The 23,102-nt window shown below is 36.4% G+C and overlaps 1 protein-coding gene across 1 annotated transcript in view; it reads right to left on the bottom strand.

Annotated features, from left to right (window-relative positions):
- Positions 1-23,102, bottom strand: part of CFAP44 (cilia and flagella associated protein 44) — a 116,763-nt gene that overhangs the window by 31,206 nt on the left and 62,455 nt on the right. Inside the window, exons 18-24 of the mRNA XM_045851498.1 lie at positions 16,845-16,990; positions 15,964-16,234; positions 10,723-10,778; positions 10,423-10,585; positions 8,611-8,741; positions 3,612-3,808; positions 992-1,166 (exon numbers count right to left, since the gene is read on the bottom strand). Of these exons, the coding sequence (XP_045707454.1) occupies positions 992-1,166; positions 3,612-3,808; positions 8,611-8,741; positions 10,423-10,585; positions 10,723-10,778; positions 15,964-16,234; positions 16,845-16,990 (1,139 nt within the window). The remainder of the gene's footprint in view (positions 1-991; positions 1,167-3,611; positions 3,809-8,610; positions 8,742-10,422; positions 10,586-10,722; positions 10,779-15,963; positions 16,235-16,844; positions 16,991-23,102) is intronic.

Below are 23,102 nucleotides of genomic sequence, written 5' to 3' on the forward strand. Positions count from 1 at the left end.
CACCAAATGCATCATAGACTTAAATATGTGTGTAAAACTACAAAACTTATAAAAACAGAAGAAAATCTTTGGGACCTAGTATTCGGCAGAATTCTTAAACTTGACACCAAAACCAAAATTCACAGAAGGAAAAACTGATAAATTGGCTTCAACAAAATCAAAAAGTTTTGCTTTACAGATGACCCTGTTAGGAGAATGAAAAGATGAGCTCCAGATGCGGAGAAAATATTTCAAAATAACATATCTGACAGAGGACTAGTCTGTAGAATATTGTTTTGAAAATCTCAAATCTCCACACTTAAATAACTAACAGCCCATTTGAACATGAGCAAAACACAGGCAGAGACATTTTGCCAAAGATATACAGGTGACAAATAAACAAAGGAAAGTACATGCTTGTTAAATATAAGTACTTTGTACTAGATTTTTAAAGTTAATTTCAGATGGTCAGAGACCAACAGGTAAAACCCAAAACTATAAGATGTTAGAAGAACATCAGGAGAATATCTCTTTGATGTTGGGATAAAAAGTATTTCTTAATCCTTAAAAATCCCTCTGAGTATATCAGTAAAATGGGATTCCTGATCCTGAAACTCTTAGATCATAGAAGTTCCACCAAGGTATCACCACCCTGAAAAATCCAGCTGATCTGTTTCCTGATCTCCATCTCAGTGTTTCTCTCACTTCTTTCTTTAAATAAAAAAATTATATTTATTGATATGGTTAAAGGTATTTTAGACCTGGCTGGTGTAGCTCAGTGGATTGAACATGGATCTGCAAACCAAAGGGTCACCAGTTCAATTCCCAGTCAGGGCACATGCCTGGGTTGCTGGCCAGGTCCCCAGTGGGGGCCACATGAGAGGCAACCACACAGTGATGCTTCTCTCTCTCTTTTGCCCTCCCTTCCCCTCTCCCTAAAAAATAAATAAATAAAACCTTTAAAAATTGAGATATTTTAAGACTCATGTTAAAACTTTACATAAAAACTTACAGGTCCTCCCATTGTTTTTTTCGCTGCTGAATCTTTTGTCGTGCCCTTTCAGCTTTTAATACAAGTTTCTTCGTTTTCTCAATTTGATTTTCCACCATGATTTGACTGAGGGTTTTAGGCCGAAATTGCTTCCCTTTTTCTATAACTGATTCTTCTTGCACACTGATACTCCCAGCTGTACAGAGAGGCAACATTTTCTTCAGTCTTTTTGAAACATCAAAATGAAATTCTCAAATAGTTTTTTCAACCTATCATTTTTTAAATCCAGAGAATATAACGAATCTGTAAATCACAGTAGTTATTAAGCAACTAGCATGAATCCCATAATCAGTACTTTAAAATATCAAAATAAAGAGATCTAAGTTACGATATTTGCTTTTAAGAACCTTATTGAAAAGCTGGGAAGACCAGACATATATATTAAACTATTAGATAGTAAGATTAAATAATGATGTACCACTGGCATATATATTGAGAAGCAGGGAAGGAGTGTTTGTGATATGAGAGTAGGGGAAGGGAAAAGCAAATGAGTCCTATTTGAGATGTAGCATTTGAGGTGACATGTACCGTACCAACTGCAGTGGTCTGTGGCCAACTTAAAAACTGATCACAAACATACAGTCAAATCTATAATTTTAAAGTTATTGGCTTTAGGCTCTTGTTCAAGATGATGGACAAGGCTGCATAGCATGGCATACCTGAGGTGAAAACTACCAATGCACTCGAGATCAGGAGCTGTGACTCAAGGGGAATGTCAGTCTCTTATTCGGTATGTGGAAACAAGAACGTGGACAATGACTGGTTCTGACTATAGTCCAACAAGAAAGGGACTTGGTGGTATGGAAAATACTGGTACATACATGATCCCCTCAAATGTGAGTTTGACAATTCAAATTATCACATGTCCCACCAGTGCTCCAGAAACTGTAGCCCTTGAACTGGATGGGAAACTAGAAAAGATGTATGGGGGTGGCAAAATAGGTCTGACTGATTGCTATAAGCCCTTGCAGACCACTAACATACACATGAGACTAGCTCATCTCGTGTCTCTGGGGCTGGGTCTACAGCTGGCAGTGGAAATCCTGGATGTGATTCAGAAAGCTATGATACAGCAAGAAGAGAAATGCAACCAAAGAAGGGTCAAGCCACTGACGCTGGAAAAAGGGCCATTTGATATGCTACACTGCTGTATTCCTGTGCATCCCTCACACTCCCTCACCCATTGTTACTAAGTAGATGCAGCAAACATTGCTAAAGAACAACAACAAAACAGTACTGATACTGAATTTCTAAGACTACACAGGAAAGAGGAACTCTAGGCTTTAGAAAACCAAAAGACAATTTACATCCCTTCCCCAAGTAAAACAATGTGAGATTCTAGAGGGACAGGGAGTGACTGAAAGTGAGTACACGATCTTTTTGGTTCCTGGAGATAAAATCAATAAAAGCCATCTCCTCTGGGGGAAAAAGTTATTGGCTTTATCAATAAGTATCTTGATTCATGTTTAAGCTACACAGAGATGTACATTAGAGACACATGAAAAAAGTTAGTGACATGGCCATGCAGCTATAACTCATCATGTCATATTTCAAATATATAGTAGTATGGAAAAGGAAGAGTTTAATGTAGGCTGATGGTCATGGAAGGCCTTTTTTTTTTAAATGTAATTCAACCTGGATCCCTATGAACTGGTAGAATTCAAAGGGAAGAGTGAATTGGTCACTCTAGCAAAGGCCTGGCTATGCAAGCACCAAGCATAATTAGGGAGCAGCAAACAGGACAACAGGCTAAAAATACAAGTTGATGAGTAATGAGGACACATCATTAGTAGGAAAAAGAATAGGGATACATTGTGGAAGAAAATACTGGAATAATGGTTTCAGAATTTACCCTAAAGGCAGAAAAAAGCTGTTAAAGATTTTTCCGTGAAGAGGATAAACCAGCTTTAATGTCAGTTCTGTATCCCAGGCACTAGCTCAGTCCTGGCCAGGGTACAGAGCCCTTAACTTGTTCTTGACTGGGCTCTCCAAGCCATTCCCTGAATGCTTGTCCTCCATCTAGTCATCCGCAGTCACCCTGTGGGCAGTTACAAGAGGCAGCTTGCAGGAATTACATGAACTATTTTCACATCTGTATTCTCACCTCATCATTCTGTTCAAGTACATGCTCTTGGGAAATAATTTGAAATATTGTGTTCTAGCCCCATGCTCTGGGGTGGAGCCGGGAATCTGGGGTGGGAAGAAACAATGCCTGGAAACTAGCATCTGGGGAAGTCCTAGATGTAAGACTAAGTAGATAACAGGAAGTTAAAAAAAAAAACAACTACTAGCAGCTTTCGGTACTCTTATCCTCTCAATCTCGTGACCAGGATGAGTTTTTGTTAGCAGCCTGTATCAAATAGGAAAGTTGGTGTGGAGCATTTTCTGGAGAAATTTAGCCTCTCAATCTCAACTATACGAAGTTCTTTAGATTATTTATTCCAAAGAAATAAAGGACAGGTGACAAGAAAATGAGCTCAAGCTACCAAAAAGCATTCCAATGCTCTGCCCACAAAAATATGATTTGGTTTCAACATCTTAAAAAATAAGGATTTAAAAGCCTTTTTATCATTTAGGTTACCTGTATCTTTCTGGCTATCCTTTCTTCCAATTCCCTCTTTTTCTAATCTCTCCAATTTGCTTGCTCGTCTCTCTGACTGACTGGCCCGTTTGAATTTGGAGTACTTAGAGGGCTTCGAAAGCCTGTAGGAGGATATCTTGTGATCACTCTGTATGGCATGAACCACAATGGTATCACTTTCCAATGAGTCACGAAACCTGAAAAAAAAAAACAAGTATCTTCACTAATCACCATTTTAATCATTCTACATGATTTTTAAGTAATAAAATAAGACCACAATACACTGTGCTTATAAATAATATCATTATATCATACTGGATCCAAAATTTAATCATGCATGTACCAACAAGACTGTGATGGAAGTTGGATAGGATTTGGTTAAAGAGCAAGTAGAATAAGTAGAAATTTCTTTCTAATGTAAATACTAAACAACCCATTATTAATTAGTATAATATTACTGTTTTGGCAATGTGTAGAAAACTAAAAAATTTTTCAAGTTGACTATAGTTTAGTGGTAAAAGGATCATCTCAAACTAAGGAATTGCAATCTACCCCTCTTTCTACTTATGTTACTTACATCTCATATATTATGTATTTTAAATACAACTAAAGTGAGATGATATATGCCATATATCTCATACATATCATATTATTCTGTTTGCCTCTACAAGAAACATTAAGGTCAGAAATTCATACCACTTTCTAGTTCCCCTTTCTCATACATTCCACAAAGATTTATCTTTTTTTTGTTTAATCCTCATCTGAGGACATACATGTTCATTTTAGAGACAGAGAGAGAGAGGAAGGGAGGGAGAGAGAGAAACATCGATCAGTTGCCTATCATATATCCCTGACTAGGGGTGGAATCCTCAACATAGGCACGTGTCCTCCCTGGGAGTCAAATCTGTGTCCCTGTGGTGTACAGGATGATGCTCAAACAACTGAGCCACCCCGCCAGGGTGAGATTTATCTTCTAAAAATTCTTCTTCATCATTGAACTGTTGCTATTTTTGGCGCTTATTCATAATTATCCCCCATGTTTTTATTTTAGAATTTAACTTTTTTATATACACAGTAATTATTCCTAGCTTGTTTACCTCTCTCATTGTTTTTTGATCCAATCCTTTTATTTCTCCTTTTAAAATGGCTCATTATTTATTTGTATTTTTCCCTTTTCTCTCATAGCATAGTATCTTTCTTATCTCTCTAGGACTTATTCCCTTTATCTTCTTGCCCATGGGAGTTTTTTTCACTCTTTAAATTTTAGTCTTCCCATGAGACCCAGATAACATGAAGGAAATAATGGATACTTTTGATTACATCAAAATTTAAAACTTTAGCACAGTAAGAAAAATATGAACAAAGTTTAAGGCAAATGGCAGAGTAGGGGAAAGTGGTTACAATGTATAACAAAAGGCAAATACTTACAGAAATAGAGACTATAACAAAATAAGGGGAGAAATAAACAGAACTCCAAGAAAAAAGAAAAAAAAAGGAATCTGAACAGATTCTAACAATAAAGATAGATGAACTATAGACTCATGAAAACAAATGCTCAACTTCATTAATAATCAAAATAATGTAAATTATTCAACCAAGAGTTAGTATATTTGGCCTATCAGACTGGTGAAGATGAAAACACTGGTAATACCCAGTGTTATTCATAGTACAAATTTATCCTCTCCCCAATTCTAGTCAGAGTGCTAGGTTATTACTGTTTCCTTCCATATGTTTTTTGAAGACACCAAGCTATGGAGGCTCAGGCCTGGACCAAGGTGGGAAAACAGGGAGTTAAGGAAACAAGTATTTGAGGGCAAGGAGAGTGATAAGGAAGAGGTTCCAGCTGATGTGGAGCTCAACTGGGCAAACTGGGTCCTAGAATTGTGGGTACTTGTTCCTGCTTCTGACAGCATCTCAGGAGACACAAGGCCTCAAGGATGACAGCTGTAAGCGTGTTAAATCCTGGTAACCTTACCAAAGACTGCCCACTCCAGCGGAGCACAGAATCCATGGATTCAAAGACTGAAAAAAAAGCAGGCAGGCTAGGGTAATGAGCCTCAGTGGTACTAAAAATGACTTTATCAACCTGGTGGAATAGGAGCCCAGAGTCAAATTTCAGTTAATTTAAATAAAATAAAAACTAGCAATATTGCCTATATAACTGGGTTTGTGACAGATTCATATTTGCCATATATATTTACAAATATATTATAAATATTAAAGTCAAACATGGGATATACTATGTTGAGGGTGCTTCCTGAAAAGAACTTCTTAATTTCATCTCTTGGTGGGTAGCAATCTAGATATAATTTAGGGATTTATATATTCTAATATTATCCAAGAATTCAAATATTCAGGGATTTGATGTGGAGTAACAAATGCCATAATGCACAGGAGAGAGCACCTGAGAGGAGACTGCTGCCCAGAGAGGGCGCTCTGGAGATCTGCAAGGGGCTCCCTTCCAGTCTCAGGTGAGTCCTGATCAGCACACAGCATGTGAGGAGTCTACCTGAGGCTGGGGAAAGAAACACCAGGAGGAGGCAGGTAGAACAATCCTCAGGCCCCCACACAGGTTGGAATAGCTTATGTTTTCACAAGCCTTACAACACATGGGCCAAAGTGGTAGAGTACTCAGGAGAATTTTATCTTAGTAGCAGAAAAAAGTAGCTCTGTACCAAAGGCTACCTGATCCCACCTAACAAAGATTAAAAGTAAGCCTCAAAAAATCAAGCTGCTTTCAAACAACTTGACTAAATCTCAGAACAAAGGTCAAGAATATGTAAACGTATATAAAAAATATTCAGCACCCACAATGTAAAATTCACAGTTTCTGGCATACAATCAAAAAGTTTTAGGCAGGCAAAATAGAAGGAAAATATGACCTAAAACAGAGAGAAAAATATCAATTAATAGAAACAGACCCAGAAATGACACAGATGATATAATTAGCAGAAAAGGACTTTAAAGTAGTTATTATATTTTCTATATCTAAAAAGGTTTTTTTAAAAAAGTATAAGCACATTAAAGTGTGCAAAATCCTCACCTATCATACTAGGAAGTCAATAAATAATGATTAGTAATAAATTCATAGAAATATGCTATTTAGATGTATGGTTGCAACCACTATGAGAAACATTAAGAGTGGATTCTTTTCAAGATATATCATGTTTATGGGCTGAAAAACTCAATATTTTTTAATGTTTATTAATGTCTAAGTTGATATACAGATTCAATGTAATTCCAATAAAAAATCTTAGCCTGCAAAGGACCTAAACAATGTTGAAGATGAAGAACAAAGCCCAGGGATTTACAATATCAGAGGTCAAGAATAATTAAAATGTGATACCAGTATGTATAGGTCAATGGAACAGAATAAAGAGTTCGGGATTAGACCCACAGATACACAGAAAACTATACCATCACTACAATCTAGAGAAGAAAGAATAGTTTTTTCAGCAAATGATACTAGGTCGATTAGATATCCATGTAGAAACAAATGGCACTTGATCTCTATCTCTTTACTTTTAATTTTTACAGAAATTTGTTTGAGTCAAATAGAGGATACTCCTGGAAGCAAGATTTCAACAGACTGAAATAAATGCTTCATAGAATAACAGTTTGCAGTTTCTTTTATGCATTTGAGCTTAAGGAGGGATTACATGAAAGTGGGATAAAGCCAAGCAGGGAATAAATTGCAGTACAGTTTAAGTGCTTTCTTTTTTTTTTTTAAAGTGATTTCTTGAATGTGGTCACAAATTAGGAGGGGGTTTCAAAGGCATGTTAACCTAGATGCAAAGAAACAATGGACAGAGCTTGCTTAAGGCAAAATAAGACTTTTACTAAAAAGTAATATACCTGGGGCGTGACTACCCACCATGACCCAACTACTTATGAATTTATGAGTTGATCTTTATCTTACACCACCCATTAAAATTATTCAAGGTACATAATGGCAAAACAATAAAGCTTCTAGAAGAAAACATAGGAGAATTATTTAATAAATTGGGAACAGACAAAAATTCCTAATTACAACATAAAAGCACTAAGAGGTAGTAAAAACATTAATAAATTGAAAAAATTGATAAATTGAACTTTTTGAAATTAAAAACTTCTGTTCAAAAACACATGTTTATATCTACCAAAAAACTTGCACAGGAATATTCATAGCCCCAATACTCACAGTAGCCAAAAAACAGAAGAAACAACTCAACCATTTATCAACAGTTAAATGGATAAATTATGGTGTAACCATTTAATAGAATCCTATGAAGCAATGAGAAAGAATGAGTGACTGCTACCTGCAACAACATGGCTAAACTTGGGCATGATACCAAGTGAAGAAGCCAGACACCAAAGAGTTCATATTGTGACATTTCATTCCTATGAAGTTCAGGCAAAACTAATCTATGGTGATAAACATTCACTTTTGCAGAGTTAATTTTTACTGGGATGGATCATGAGGGCACTTTCTGATTATGTCCTTAATCTGGGGATCAGATATATGTGTTTATACATCTGTAAAAGTTTATCAAGCTGTTCAGTTAAGACTTATGCATTTTACTGTATGTAAATTATATCTCAAAAAGGCAAAGCAAAAAAATATTCCCTGAGAAGTCAAATGGGTACACGAAAGGGATTGAACAGGATGTTGCAGTCTTTCATTATGAGAACTTTGGTTCTATTTTATTTTTGGTGTTTTAACATTTACATGCTATTGTATTAGTTAAATAAAAATAAATAAATAATTGTGAAAAACAATGTAAACATGTATTACATAATTTGGTCAATGAAATATCTAATTGTAAAACAAATTTCTCAGATTTAAACTATGAAGGAGTGACCAGAAAGCTCAGGAAGATACCAGTAGGAGTGACAAGAAGATTCCTTGAGATTTTAAGAGTTAATGCATATTTCAGGAGACCTCTTATCTGAATACTTTGATTAAGCCACTTCAAACATAGTGACAAACATCTTAAATTGCAAGAAATATGGATCCTACCTATTCTGTAGCTTCTTTAGGCCAAGTTCATGTTTCTCTTTTTCCCAAGCTAATTCCTTTTCCACTTGTTGAATTTTATGAACTGTTTTTCTGTTAATGTCAGCACGAATTTTAGAATCTATATCAAAATCCTGTAGATAGGTAGATTTGTTCATCAAAATGGGTACTTTTATCAATGTATTTTATCAATCTTATTTCACACATACAGATTTTTAAATTTTGTCCTCAATTTTATGCACCATCATTACTCTCTCCCAAATATCATAAACTCCATTCTAGAAGGAAATAACATACTTTTGATCTTCTGCAAAAAAATGGAAAAAAGTTCTCAGAAATAATTAACAATACAAATAAAGTTACATACTAAATGGTTTTTCTAGCAATAAAAATAATGAATGCTAACAGAATATTTAGATTGTACAAAGTTTTAAAAAATACTCCTTTCACAAAGTTTACATTATCTTCACCCAAGGATAGGCCTGCTGATCTTAGAGAGGAGAGAGAGAAATATCGCTGTGAGAGAGAAGCAACAATTGGTTACCTCCTGTACCCGCCTCAACCAGGGATCGAACCTGCAGCCTAGGCATGTGCCCTGACCAAGAATTGAACCCAAAACCTTTTGGTGTATGGGGTGATGCTCCAACCAACTGAGTCACCTGGCTAGAGCTCCCTTCACAAAGTTTTAAAAAATATATTCCCTTTTCCCCAAAGCAACTACTTTACCTAGCCAGCTGGGCACAAGGTAGAAGCTCCTGACAGTTGACCATTAGCTGAACATCTCCTCCCATATGACCCTACCCAGAAAAGACAGCAAAATCTTTGGTATCTTCTTAACATCAAGTTCTGGTTGAATGTTCTTCACCAAGGGGGTTGTTTTCCCCATAATTATACTTAGAGGCCTCATGTTTCTTACCTTCACTCCTGAATGTTGTCAGGGCTTCCATTCACACTAAACTGGAAATGGTAATTATTCTTTCCAGAGGTGCTTGTGTTGTGAGTAATGATGTGTGCAATGTGCTTAGGCAAAGAACGTGCCTCAGTTGTTCTTTATTTTGAGTTATGTCATCCATATTCTGCAAGTGTCTATCTTTTTCTTAGTAAAAGAACATAAACATCTTTTAACGAATATGAGTTAACCATTATGATTTTGCCAAAGCATTTTTTATATCAAATTACCCAAGTGCCTCTAGAATTATGGGACTGGACAAACTGTGGTTATGGTCAGGAGGATAAATTCTAGGTTTTTATTTGATTAGGCTCTTAACAGTACTTCTGTTTAGGAAGAAGTACAAAATGAAAAAAATTACTAAAAAAAAGAAAAAAATAATACAGAATTAGCTTAAACAATTGAGTGATCATCCCTATAGCTAAAAAAATAAACTAAGTCATCTTTCAGAAATTTTGTGGGTAAAGCAGGTACTATCTTTTCAACAGATCTGATGAATTATAGAAATGGAACCATCAAGAATCAAATTATGTATCTAATAGTTTGATATTCAATAGATAGATATCTTGACTACATATCATAAGAGTTGATAACCAGATACAAACTTACATTTATATCTTATCTTGTTACCAAAAAAAGGTAAGGTAGCTAAATCCAGAAGTAAACTTTGTATTAAGAGGTTCTTCTGCATCTAAACTAAGTTGTGTGACCAGTTCTAGAGTAATTTAGTTGCTGCCAACATATTGGCCAGGTAAAGAGAAGCTTAAAGATGATTTTAAGTGTTCCTACTTGTTGGCCAAAGAGTACTAGTCTCAAACCAGAAATAATATATGTTAAAGTTAAAGTCAAATTTACTTTTTACTTACTGTCCGTTTAAACTGCATATGCTTTGGTAATTCTTCATTCATTTGTAGTAATTTCTGAAATTGATCCCTCAAAGCTTTGAGTTGTTCTCTCTTCTTGGCCTTTATTTCTTCCACTTCTTTCATTAGCTTGTCATGTTCTCTTTTTCTTCTGGCATTCTCTATACTGGAAACAGAAATGTAAAAGCATAACAAGTTAAGATACAGAAACAGCAAAGAGAAAATTAGCATTTAACTATTTAGCAATTCATTTAGCTTAATCAATTTCTACAAAATGTTGGTTTGTTTTGCAAAAGCTCAGACCTGTAGGCTTTGGGATCTTCAATATCTTCTGGAATTGGCTCTGTTTCAATTCCAAACTGTAGGGAGAGGAATAAAAAGTTAGTCCTTTAAAATTGCATATTACCCTTAAAATATCTAATCATAAGTAAATTGAGGGTTCCCCTCTGCCATTTTCTAGCAACTATAGGCCTGAAAAATATTTTTGCAAAAAACAAACTAGGGAAAATATTGCAGTTGACTAAACTTATTTTTTCTACTTCATTTAAAAGGGTAGGTAGAGAAAGTGTTGAAACTTAATCATGTGTATGCAAAAATGTTAATATCACCATATTGACCCTTCAAAATATGAAATACTAATATTTATGTTATTCACAAATAATACACACAAAAATTTTCTGTTATTTATTTTAAAGGACAGTTTTTCAAAAAGGTATATCCCTTTTATGCATACACAATTCCCCAAAATACCTCGTATATATTAGTAAGCATTTCACTTGACCTTATCAAAAGAACACATACAATGAGAAATATACAGAATAATATAATCCTTCTCCTTGAGAAAGATATTAAATCAGAAATATGAATTTCCCTTTAAAAAGAAAATCAGTTTAATTAAGGAGTACTATGAAGTAAATCACACAGAAGTACTTGGTTTATTCAAGTGCTATGCTGTAAAATGTCTTACTGTTAAAGAAGAGGAATTATAACCTGGTGAACTATACAAGAATCTTAGTTTGCTAGCTAATCAGTTCTTAAGTAAAACTGAATTTGCTTATTCTCTATTATCTTTGAGATTTTATTCATTTATTTTTAGAGAGGGGGAGGGAGAGAAGCATCAGTGTATGGTTGCCTCTCGTGCAGTCCCTCCTGGAGATCTGGCCTGCAACCCAGGCATGTGCCCTGACTGGGAATTGAACCAGTGACCCTTTGGTTCACAGTCCAGCACTCAATCCACTGAGCTACACCAGCCAGGGTTCTATTATCTTTTCTAATAGATCAGTCTCTATTTTGCTGTCACTCATTGTAAAGACACAAAGACTTTTGATCAAGTTGTTGTATTATACTAGTAGTCTTTATACATATGAAATGTAAGTCTATGTATTTTTATGTAAGACAGGTTTATGATTTTAGTAAAAGTGAAGTCATAAATCATGACCAATGTAAGAGACAATGATCACTAATACACTCTTGTTACTGTTAATCATTGACTTTTTTCCCTTTTTCTCTGTAGAACAAAAACAGGTCATTCCTTTACTGACATGTATAAAATACGCCACATTTTGTGTTCTGCTGATGCTATAAATTCAATACCATTCTCCAGCCACATGAGCATAAAGTATATCATGTAACCTCAGATCTCTAACAGTGGAAGTCTTAACCAAGAATGGACGCTGCCAGAATAATGCTGCTCCCTTTGATGTGACAACTGAGCACCCACCTCCTTCCCCTTTGGATGATTTCTTCAGCATGTTAGAGCAGCAAGGAATGGTTTAATCTCATAACCAAGTTAGACAAGTCAAGTCAAGACACTGGTCACATAATATACATGCTCCATTTTTAAAAAAAATCCTGAATCTTGAGCAACTGTTCTCTTGTAACTACAGTTTCTAAAAGCAGTTATTGTCCAAAGCTAGAACAACTTAAGTCCTCTCAGATGAGCATGTGAATGAATGGAGGGAGGTAAACAAAAGATAAAATTAAAAAAGATAAAGTCTGATAGGAGAGCAGCTGGATAGAAAATCAAAAAAGGAGCAGTAGTTTAAAGTTTATTTCAGATATAATGCAGGTTATTCTGACTTCAAGGTAGCATCACATGGCATACTTCCACAGATAGTCTGTTGTGTTTATTTCTGTCTGTTTTATAGATCCTTGCAATCTCTGGCACTAGGAGGTCATCTGGGTTTGGATCACATACCAGTGGACAAATGGATAAATAGAACTACATTTTAAAATTGTTTTATTGCCCAGAATTAAGCTTCTTAGTTCTTCAAATTAGTGTGATTTCCAGGATCTCCTGGCCTCAGCTGTTTTCAATACATTTGAGTTTAAACAAAGATGCTCCCAGCAGTTACAAAATGTATGCCAATTGTTCTCAATACAGTTTGCACAGTAAGATTACAGGGGTCTGGGGAGGGATAGGTTGCAGATACCTTGGCCTCACCTTCAGAGATTTTGATGTAATTGCTCTTGAGTAGGGCTCAAGCATCTGTACTTTTAACAACTCCCTCATTGATTCTAAAGTATGATAAGGTAAGAACCTCAAACCTATGCAGAGTTTGGTTTCTGGTTTGTTTATTCAATTATTTCTGGTTTCACCTTCTTCAAAGCAGAGAGTACTTCAGTAATTTAAGAAATATTGATTGCAGTCATAAATAAAAGGACATATTACATATATGCAGAATGTATTTTTTTCTATCCAATACATGTTTCCATTAGAGAGTTGACAACAGGTAGAATGATATTATTTTTATGGGTAATTTAGCACATTAATATTTAATTTTTTAATATTTAAATATATTTTATTGATTATGCTACTATAGTTGTCCCATTTACTCCCTTTTATTCCCCTCTTCCCTGTACAACCCCTCCCACCTACATTCCACACCCCTTAGTTCATGTCCATAGGTTGTACATATAAATTTTTTGGCTTCTCCATTTCCCATCCTATTCTTAACCTCCCCCTGTCTATTTTGTACCTACTATTTATGCTTCTTATTCCCTGTACCTTTTTCCCACATTCCCCCTCCCCTTCCCCATTGATAACCCTTCATGTGATCTCCATTTCTGTGATTCTGTTCCTGTTCCAGTTTGTTTTGTTTTTGATTTTTTAGGTTCAGTTGTTGATAGTTATAAGTCTTTTGTAACTTTACTGTTCATATTTTTGATCATTGTCTTTTTCTTAGAAAAGTCACTTCAACACTTCTTAAATAAGGGCTTAGTGATGATGAACTCCTTTAACTTGACCTCATCTGGGAAGCACTTTATCTGCCCTTCAATTCTAAATGACAGTTGCTGGATAGAGAAATCTGGGATATAGGTCCTTGCTTTTAGTGACTTGAAATACTTCTTTCCAGCTCCTTCTTGCCTGCAGGGTTTCTTCTGAAAAATCAACTGATAGTCTGATGGGAACTCCTTCATAGGTAACTGTCTCATTTTCTCTTGCTGCTTTTAAGATTCTCTCCTTCTCTTTTATCCTGGGTAATGTAATTATGATGTGCCTTGGTGTGTGCTTCCTTGGGTCCAACTGCTTTGGGACTTTCTGAGCTTCCTGGACTTCCTGGAAGTCTTTTCCTTGGCCAGATTGGGGAAGTTTTCCTTCACTATTTTTTTCAAATAAGTTTTCAACTTCTTGCTCTTCCTCTTCTCCTTCTGGCACCCCTATGATGTTGGATGTTGGAATGTTTGAAGTTGTCCTGGAGGTTCCTCAGACTCACTTCATTTTTATGAATTCTTGTTTCTTCATCCTGTTCCAGCTGAATGTTTATTTCTTCCTTCTGCTCCAAACCATTGATTTGAGTCCCAGTTTCCTTCCCATCACTGTTGGTTCCCTGTACATTTTCCTTTATTTCACTTTGCATAGCCTTCACTTCTTCCTCTATTTTGCAACCATGCTCAACCATTTCTGTGAGCATCCTGATCACCAGTGTTGTGAATTCTGCACCTGATATTTTGGCTATCTCTTCATTGCTCAGTTGTGTTTTTTCTGGAGTTTTGATCTGTTCTTTCATGGAGCCCTTTTTGGGGGGCTTGGCACACCTGTAATGTGGTAAGGGGTGGAGCCTTAGGTATTAACTGGGGCAAAGCAAGCACTTGGCTGTGCTGTGTTGTACGTGGGAGAAGGGACTGAGAGGAAACAATGCCACTTGCTTGGCTCTCAGCCAGCTTTCAGTCACTTCCTCTGCTACCCATAAGCAAATTGGACCCTTCTGGTGCTGATTCCTGGGTGGGTGGTTTTGTGTACATTGTAGGACCCTGTGGGTCTCTCCAGCAAACTCTCCTGTGAAGCTGGGAGTTTCTCCTGCTACCTCAACCCCCACAGGTGTTTTGAGTCAGAGGCTTTGAGGCTTTATTTCCCTGTGCTGGAACCCTGGGTTGCATGGTCTGTCTCACTCCCCAGTTGTTTCTCCCATTATCTGCACACAAATGTGGGACCAACAAGTCTGGTCCACTGGCCAGCACCTTGCCTGCCCAGGTCCTTCAGCCACCACCTTTGCCATGAGTACTCTCCACCCTGGCTGTCCATCTCTGCCCCTCCTACCAGTCTGGATGAATGTTTCTTTAACTCCTTGGTTGTCAGACTTCCATACAGTTCAATTGTATGGCAGTCCTGGTTGTTTTTTCTTTTTAAATTTGTCATTGTCATTTTGGTTGTGCAAGGAAGCACAGTGTATCCACCTACACTCCATCTTGGCCAGAAGTCCTAAGATTTTCTTCTTGTTCATACACTTTCCATTCTGTAATTCCTCTTCCTGAGCTGAACCTCTTTAGAAAACAGTCCATTCTCCACATTGTTTTGCTATTAATAGAAATTAAAATTTTCCCTCTCAAATCTTCCCTTTGTTTTTGTCTGGTCTCCTGAGGTTGGCTACCTGTTAAGTGGGAAGCCAATGAGTTCATAGGAATTTTAAATATAGTCTTTCTAATACAATTCTTTATTCCTTAGGAGAAATTCTAACAGTTATCAATAATTCAATCAAAATGGACCACTTCGATAATAGAAAATTCAGGTTCTCTGACAGGGCAAAAGTATATAATTTGGGGATCTGACTATTCAATCTTTATTAAAAGCCAATAATGTATTATTCCTAGAATAGAATAATTTAACTGAAACTTTAATCATGACCCACACTATCATATTCTAATACTATGACAAAAATATTTTCACAACCCCTTTCCAAGGTACAAATTATAGTGTACATTTCACATAAACCCCTTCAATGAGTGAGTGAATAAATAAAAAGCAATATATATATATATGAAAAAATGTGCATTTTGAAAACAAACTTTGATTAAGTGATTGATACAGAAAATTGACGCCATTTTTTTTAATTTGGGACATTCTATACCTTAAGAAAGAAAGGGAATTCAACACCTTTAGTATTTGAGAAAGAGGCACCAGAAAGTAGATTATAATATTGGTAGGAAGATTAGTCTATAAAGTAAATGTGTCTGAGTAGTTTTCAAATTTTAGAGAATATGAACAATTTTAACGTTACTATTTTAAAATAAAGGGTGTTGTTGTTGTGGTTGTTACTTACATACCCTGGGAGATGGCACTTTGGCTCTCATGCTTTTCTGTAACTCGTATACAGAAAAAATGCTGAAAACAAAAATATTACTATCTGCTCCAATGGTAACCAAAAAACGGTCATCATAGCTAGTAGAAATGCCTTTAATACATCCATAATTATTGTCATGGATACTGAAGTGCCAATAGTGTTCCATACTGGTCAATGAAGAGTCATTCTGTTTTAGGAGATAGATTCGAATTGCTCCATCTTGCATCCCACAAAACATCATATCCTGGTTAAAACTATGAAACAAAAAGTAAATTGTTCTTCATATTAATCTGAAAATGTTTAATTTTAAATTAATTGACAAATGACTAAATATTTAGTAACAAAGCTATGATGGACTAAATTATGTTCCCCTCAAAACTCACATGCTGAAGCCCTAAGTAACCATGGAAGTTTCAGCAAACTAATACAAAAAGATAAAGGGTGGCGGGGGGAAGCCTATTTGACAGTTGGAGTTATTGCATTTGGTCTCCAAAAGAATGACTGGTGCATATGCTTCATTACTAATTACTAAAGGAGTAATAATTCAATCTGTGATTTCTCCAGAATCATAACCCTGAAGCTACATTATCTGACCATGCATTGGCATCCTCCTAAATAACACAGAGTGAATCTGTGAAACTCAATTATGTGATAAACAGAATTATTTGCAAAATATTTGGTAAAATAGATTGAAATACAGTTTCAGGATTAGCTTTGACTCTGTTTCTCCCTTTGATTTATTTATCATTATTTGAGTACCCCTCCATTTGGATAGATCTTTAAAAATTGACAATATTCATAATGGGCAAAACTATAGATACCAATGGGTTATCGTTTTTTAAAGCTTTCTGAAATTCTGTTCACCTGAAAGTGATGGTATGGATGGGATTGTCTTCTGCATCCTCAAGAAAACGGAAATCAAAAGGTTCATCTTTCTTTTCTGTGAGATTACTGCTTTTGTCATATGGAGGGAACTCACAGTGATATAGAAAACCAGCATCATAGCCACCCTAGAAAAGAGATAAATAACACAGAAGGTAGTATTTGAATATAAGACACATGACTACATGAGAAGTTTTTGATTATTTCAAATTTTCAATCATAAAATAGATGTCTTAAAACATCTACTTTATATGAATTCTATTATTATAGATAGGTTTTATAAAGTATGTCCATTTTCCATTTATATTCAACTATACAATTATAATGATAAAACACAATACTTTGTTTCTACTTAAAAGAGAAGAGAGTTCTCAGCTCTGACTATGTATTGAATTCCATTTAAATATTACCCTGAATAAGCAGTATTTAATAACAGGATTTTATAGATCATGACAAACACCAGAAAATTTGTCATCAACACACCCTACATTAAAGAAAATATCAAAAGCTATTTTTTAGGCAGAAGATGTAATTAAAAGGATGTAGAAAGGAATAACAGAAAGAAAAATAATATACAAAAATGATACCAAGAATATAAAACAATAGTAAAATGCCTTTTGGGGACACAAATACATATGTAACAATAAAATACATGACAATGAGGGAAGATGCACGGAATGAAGTGCTCTAAGGCCTTTTTCTCTGGAACTAGCATGAGAATAAATTTACATTAAACCATATTAGGTTAAGGATACATATTATGATCTTTAGGATCACCTCTAAATAAATAGTAAAAGACTGTATAACTAATAACCTAATAGAGCAGAAAATTACCTTAATCATCCAGAAGGTGAAAAAGGGAACATAGAATTGATGCGATGAAGAGAAATAGTGAGTAAGATGGTGGATTTTCCCTGGCTGGCATAGCTCAGTGGATTGAGTGCAGGCTGCGAACCAAAGTGTCGCAGGTTTGATTCCCAGTCAGGGTACATGCCTGGGTTGTAGGGCATGACCCCCAGCAACTGCACATTGATGTTTCTCTCTCTCTCTATCTCCCTCTCTTCCCTCTCTAAAAATAAATAAATAAAATCTTTTTAAAAAGATGGTGGATTTGATCTAAAATATATTAGTAATCACATTAAACATAATTGGACATAGTACTCTATTAAAATAAAGACAAAGGTCAACCTACAGGATTAAAAGAAGAAGCCTAACCGTACACTGCTTTAAAGAGACATTCTTTGAATATAAGAGTATGGAAGAGAACAAGCATTAATAACTCTAAGTTTTGTTTTAGTATCTGGGTGGATGCTTGTCTCATTTACTGAGATAAAGATGGAGCAGGTTTGCATGAGGCAAAAGTGATTTAAAAGCTATATTTTGAATATGTTAATTTTGAGGTATCAATAAGAGATGTCAAGTTGGGTACGTATATGAGTCTGAATGTAAGAGGAGAGGTCAAGAATAGAGACAAAAATTTGATATTAATTGGCATATAATTGACATTTAAAGCCACAGGACTAGATGAAGTTACCTAGCAAGAAAAAAAATGGATCCAAGACCACATCCTAGAGTACTTCAAATCTCAAAACCTTGTTCAGAATATGAGAAGCCAGCAGATAAGGCTAAAAAGTGGCCAGTAGAATGTGGTGTCTTTTAAGACAGGAAAATAAAGTATTTTTAAAAGGATGAGGTAGATCCCTGCCATTGATGTGCCAGTGGAATCAAGGGTCAGCTACAAAGAGAAGGTGGCACACAGCTCATACGGGTGGGGGGGACAAACCTGACACACCCAGTCCTGGTGACCAGGGAGGCTGCACCACTGGGCCCATAGGACACCTACTACATAACACCACTCTACCAACACTGAAAGATGTAGGGGCACTACCTAATACATGGAAATGAACACAGGGTGGCAGCCAAAATGAAGAGACAAAAATAAATAAATAAATAAATAACCCAAACGAAATAACAAAACTCCAGAAAAAGAACTAAGTAAAACGGAGACAAGCAATCTACCAGATACAGAGTTCAAAACACTGGTTATAAGGATGCTCAGTGAACTTAGGAGTAAATGAATTTAGTAAGAACAAAGAGACAGGACACATACAAAATGGAGATGTAAAACAGAAAAAAGTCAAAAGTGAAAAATACAATAACTGTAATAAAGAATATATTACATAGAATTAACAGTAGAGTAGATGAAACAGAGCATATAATTAGTGATTTGGAAGATAAGGAAGCAGAAAACACTCCCCCCTGCCAAAAAAAAAAGGTTAAAAAAAATGAGAAGAGATAAGGAGATTTTTAAGGAGCCTCTGGGACTTCAAGAGTACCAACATTCACATTATGGGGATGCCAAAAGGAGAAGAGAGAAAAAAAGGAATTTAAAATCTATTTGAAAAAAAATGACAAAAAACTTCCCTAACATGGTGAAAGAAATAGACATACAAGTCCAAAAGGTCAGAGAATTCAATACTAGATGAACTCAAAGAAGACCACACCAAGACATATCATAATAAAAATGCCAATGATTAAAGACAAAGAAAGAATCTTAAAAGCAGCAGGAAAAAAAGCAATTAGTGACCATAAGACTGTCAGCTGATTTCTCAACAGAAACTTTTCAGGCCAGAAGGGAATGGCACAAAATATTCAAAGTAATGCAAACAGGAGCCTGCACCAAGTTTACTCTACCATGCAAAGCTATAATTCATAATTGAAGTGCAGATAAAGAGCTTACCAGACAAGAAAAGGCAAAGAAATTTGTCATCACCAAATCTGCATTACATGAAATGTTAAAGGGTCTTCTTGAAGAAGAAGGAGGAGGAGAAGAACTTCTGGCCAAGATGGAGGCATAGGTAGACACAGTGTGCCTCCTTGCACAACCAAAATAAGAACAACAAAAATTTAGAAACAAAAAAACAACCAGTACTGACAGAAAATTGAACTGTATGGAAGTCTGACAAGCAAGGAGTTAAAGAAGAAATATTCACCCAGACCGGTAGGAGGGGTGGAGTTGGGCAGCAGGGTAGAGAGTGCTTGGGGAAAAGTGGCAACTGGCAGACCCACTAAGGCGGTGGATTGTGGAGGGGTGCAACACACAAAGTGGCTGATGGACTGGGTGGTCCCACATTTGTGTGCAGATAAACCAGGCAAAACTGGGGAGTGAGACAGACTGTGCAACCCAAGATCCCAGGGCAGGGAAATAAAGCCTCAAAACACTGACTGAAAACACCTGTGGGGGTTGAGGTGCCGGGAGAAACTCCCAGCCTCACAGGAGAGTTCGTTGGAGAGACCAACAGGATCCTAGAATGTACACAAACCCACCCACTCGGGAATCAGCACCAGAAGGGCCCAATTTGCTTGTGGGAAGTGGCAGAAATGACTGAAATCCAGCAGAGAGCAGAGCAAGTGCCATTGTTCCCTCTTGGACACCACCCCACATACAATGTCACAATGCACTGACTGAGTTGCCCCACCCCAGCAAACACCTAAGGCTCTGCCCCTCAGTACATAACAGGCATGTGAAAACAAACAAACAAAAAATGGTCCAAACAAAAGAACAGATCAAAGCTCCATAAAAAATACAGCTTAAGCAATGAAGAGATAGCCAACATATCAGATGCACACTTCAAAGCACTGGTGATCAGGTTGCTCACAGAATTGGTTGAATTTGGTCGCAAATTAGATGAAAAAAAAATGAAGGCTATGCTAAGTGAAATAAAGGAAAATGTACAGGGAACCAATAATGATGGGAAGGAAACTTGGACTCAAATCAGTGGAGTGGACCAGAAGGAAGAAAGAAACATCCAATCAGAAAAGAATGAAGAAACAAGAATTCAAAAGAATGAGGAGAGGCTTAGAAACCTCCAGGACATCTTTAAACACTCCAACATCCAAATTATAGGGACACCAGAAAGAGAAGAGGAAGAACAACAAGTGGAAAAGTTACTTGAACAAATAATAAAGGAGAACTTCCCCATTCTGGCAAAGAAAATAGACTCCCAGAAAATAGACTCCCAAATAGAAAATAGATGTACAGGAAGCTCAGAGAGTCCCAAAGAGGTTGGATCCAAGGAGGAACACACCTAGGCACATCATAATTACATTAGCCAAGATGACAGATAAGGATAGTATCTTAAAAGCAGCAAGAGAAAAAGAGATAGTTACCTACAAAGGAGTTCCCATAAGACTGTCCACTGATTTCTCAAAAGAAACCTTGTAGGCAACAAGGAGCTGGAAAGAAGTATTTGAGTCATAAAAGGCAAGGACTTACATCTGAGATTACTCTACCCAGCAAAGCTATCATTTAGAATGGAAGGGCAGATAAAGTGCTTCTCAGATAAGGTCAACTTAAAGGAGTTCATCATCACCAAGCTCTTATTATATAAAATGTTAAAGGGATTTATCTAAGAAAAAGAAGATAAAAAACATGTGCAGTAAAATGACAGTAAACTCACAATTATCAACAACCACACCCAAAACAAAAACAAACTAAGCAAACAACTAGAACAGGAATAGAACTACAGGAATGGAGATCACATGGAAGGTTAGCAACAGGGAAGTGGGAGGAGGAGAGAGGGGGAAAAGGTACAGAGAGTAAGTAGCATAAATGGTAGGTAGAAAATAGACAGGGGGAGGGTAAGAACAGTATGAGAAATGTAGAAGCTAAAGAACTTGTAAGTATGACACATGGACATGAACTAAAGGGGGGAATGTGGGTGGGAGAGGGTGAGTAGGGTGGAGGGAAGTGAAGGGGGAAAATGGGACAACTGTAATAGCATAATCAATAAACTATATTTTTAGAAGTCCAATGCGCTATCCATTGTGCAACAGAGCCAAGCTAATCAATAAACTATATTTTTAAAAAGAAGAAAAATGAGGAGGAGGAGGAGGAGGGGAAGAAGGGGAAGAAGGAAGAAGAAGGAAGAAGGAGGAGGAGGTGGAGAAGGAGAAGGAGGAGAAGGAGGAGAAGGAGGAGGAGAAGAAGAGGAAGAAGGAGGAAGAAGAAGGAGAAGAAGGAGGAGAAGGAGGAGGAGAAGGGGAAGAAGGAGAAGGAGGAGGGGGAGGAGAAGGGAAAGAAGAAGAAGAAAAATGAATAAAATGCCACTAAATACATATCTATCAACAATTACTTTAAACACAAATGGGTAAAATGCTCCAATAAAAAGATATATAATGGCTGAGTGGATAACAAAACAAGGGCCTTACATATGATGTTTACAAGGGACTAACTTTAGACCAAAAGACACAGACTAAAAGTAAAGGGCTGGATAAGATATTTCATGAAAATGGAAACAAACACAAAAAAAGTTGGAATAGCAATACTTATACTAGACAAAAAAAAGACTATTTTTATTTATTTTTTTACCTGTCATTTCAAATTATATTTTATTGTTTATGCTATTATAATTAATTCCCACTTTTTCCTCCTTTGCCTGCTTCTACCCAGCACCCCCACCCTGCCTCAGGCAAGCCCCACACTGTTTTCCATGTTCATGGGTCATGCATGCATGTTCTTTGGTTAACCCCTTCATCTTCTTTCATCCAGTCCCCCCACAATAGCTCTCAGTCTGTTCCATGTGTCCATGCCTCTGTTTCTATTTTGTTCATTAGTTAATTTTTTTCATTAGGTTCCACATATGCTGAAATTGTATGGTATTCATCTTTCACTAACTGGATTATTTCACTTAACATAATGTTCTCTAGGTCCATCCATGCTGTCCCTAAAGGTAAGAGTCCCTTCTTTTTTACCGCTGTATAGTATTCCATTGTGTAAATGTACCACAGATTTTTATCCATTCTTCTACTGATGGGTACTTAGGCTGTTTCTAGACCTTGGCTATTATAAATAATGCTACTGTGAACATAGGGGTGCATATGTTCTTTTGAACTGGTGTTTCAGGATTCTTAGGGTATATTCTCAGAAGTGGAATCACTGGGTAAAAAGGGAGTTCCATTTTTAGTTTATTAAGGAGACTCCATACTGTTTTCCACAGTGGCTGTACCAGTCTGCATTCCTATCAACAGTGCACAAGGGTTCCTTTGTCTCCACAACCTCGCCAGCCCTTGTTGTTTATTGATTTATTGATGGTAGCCATTCTGGCAAGTGTGAGGTGATATCTTACTGTGGTTTTAATTTGCATCTCTCTGATGATTAGTGATGTTGAGCATTTTTTCATATGTCTATTGGTCATCTGCATGTCCTCTTTAGAGAAGTGTCTATTCAGGCCTTTGCTC

This window comes from Phyllostomus hastatus, unplaced genomic scaffold, assembly GCF_019186645.2.
Source record: "Phyllostomus hastatus isolate PE091 unplaced genomic scaffold, TTU_PhHast_1.1 phas_contig_86, whole genome shotgun sequence".
Taxonomy (NCBI): domain Eukaryota; kingdom Metazoa; phylum Chordata; class Mammalia; order Chiroptera; family Phyllostomidae; genus Phyllostomus; species Phyllostomus hastatus.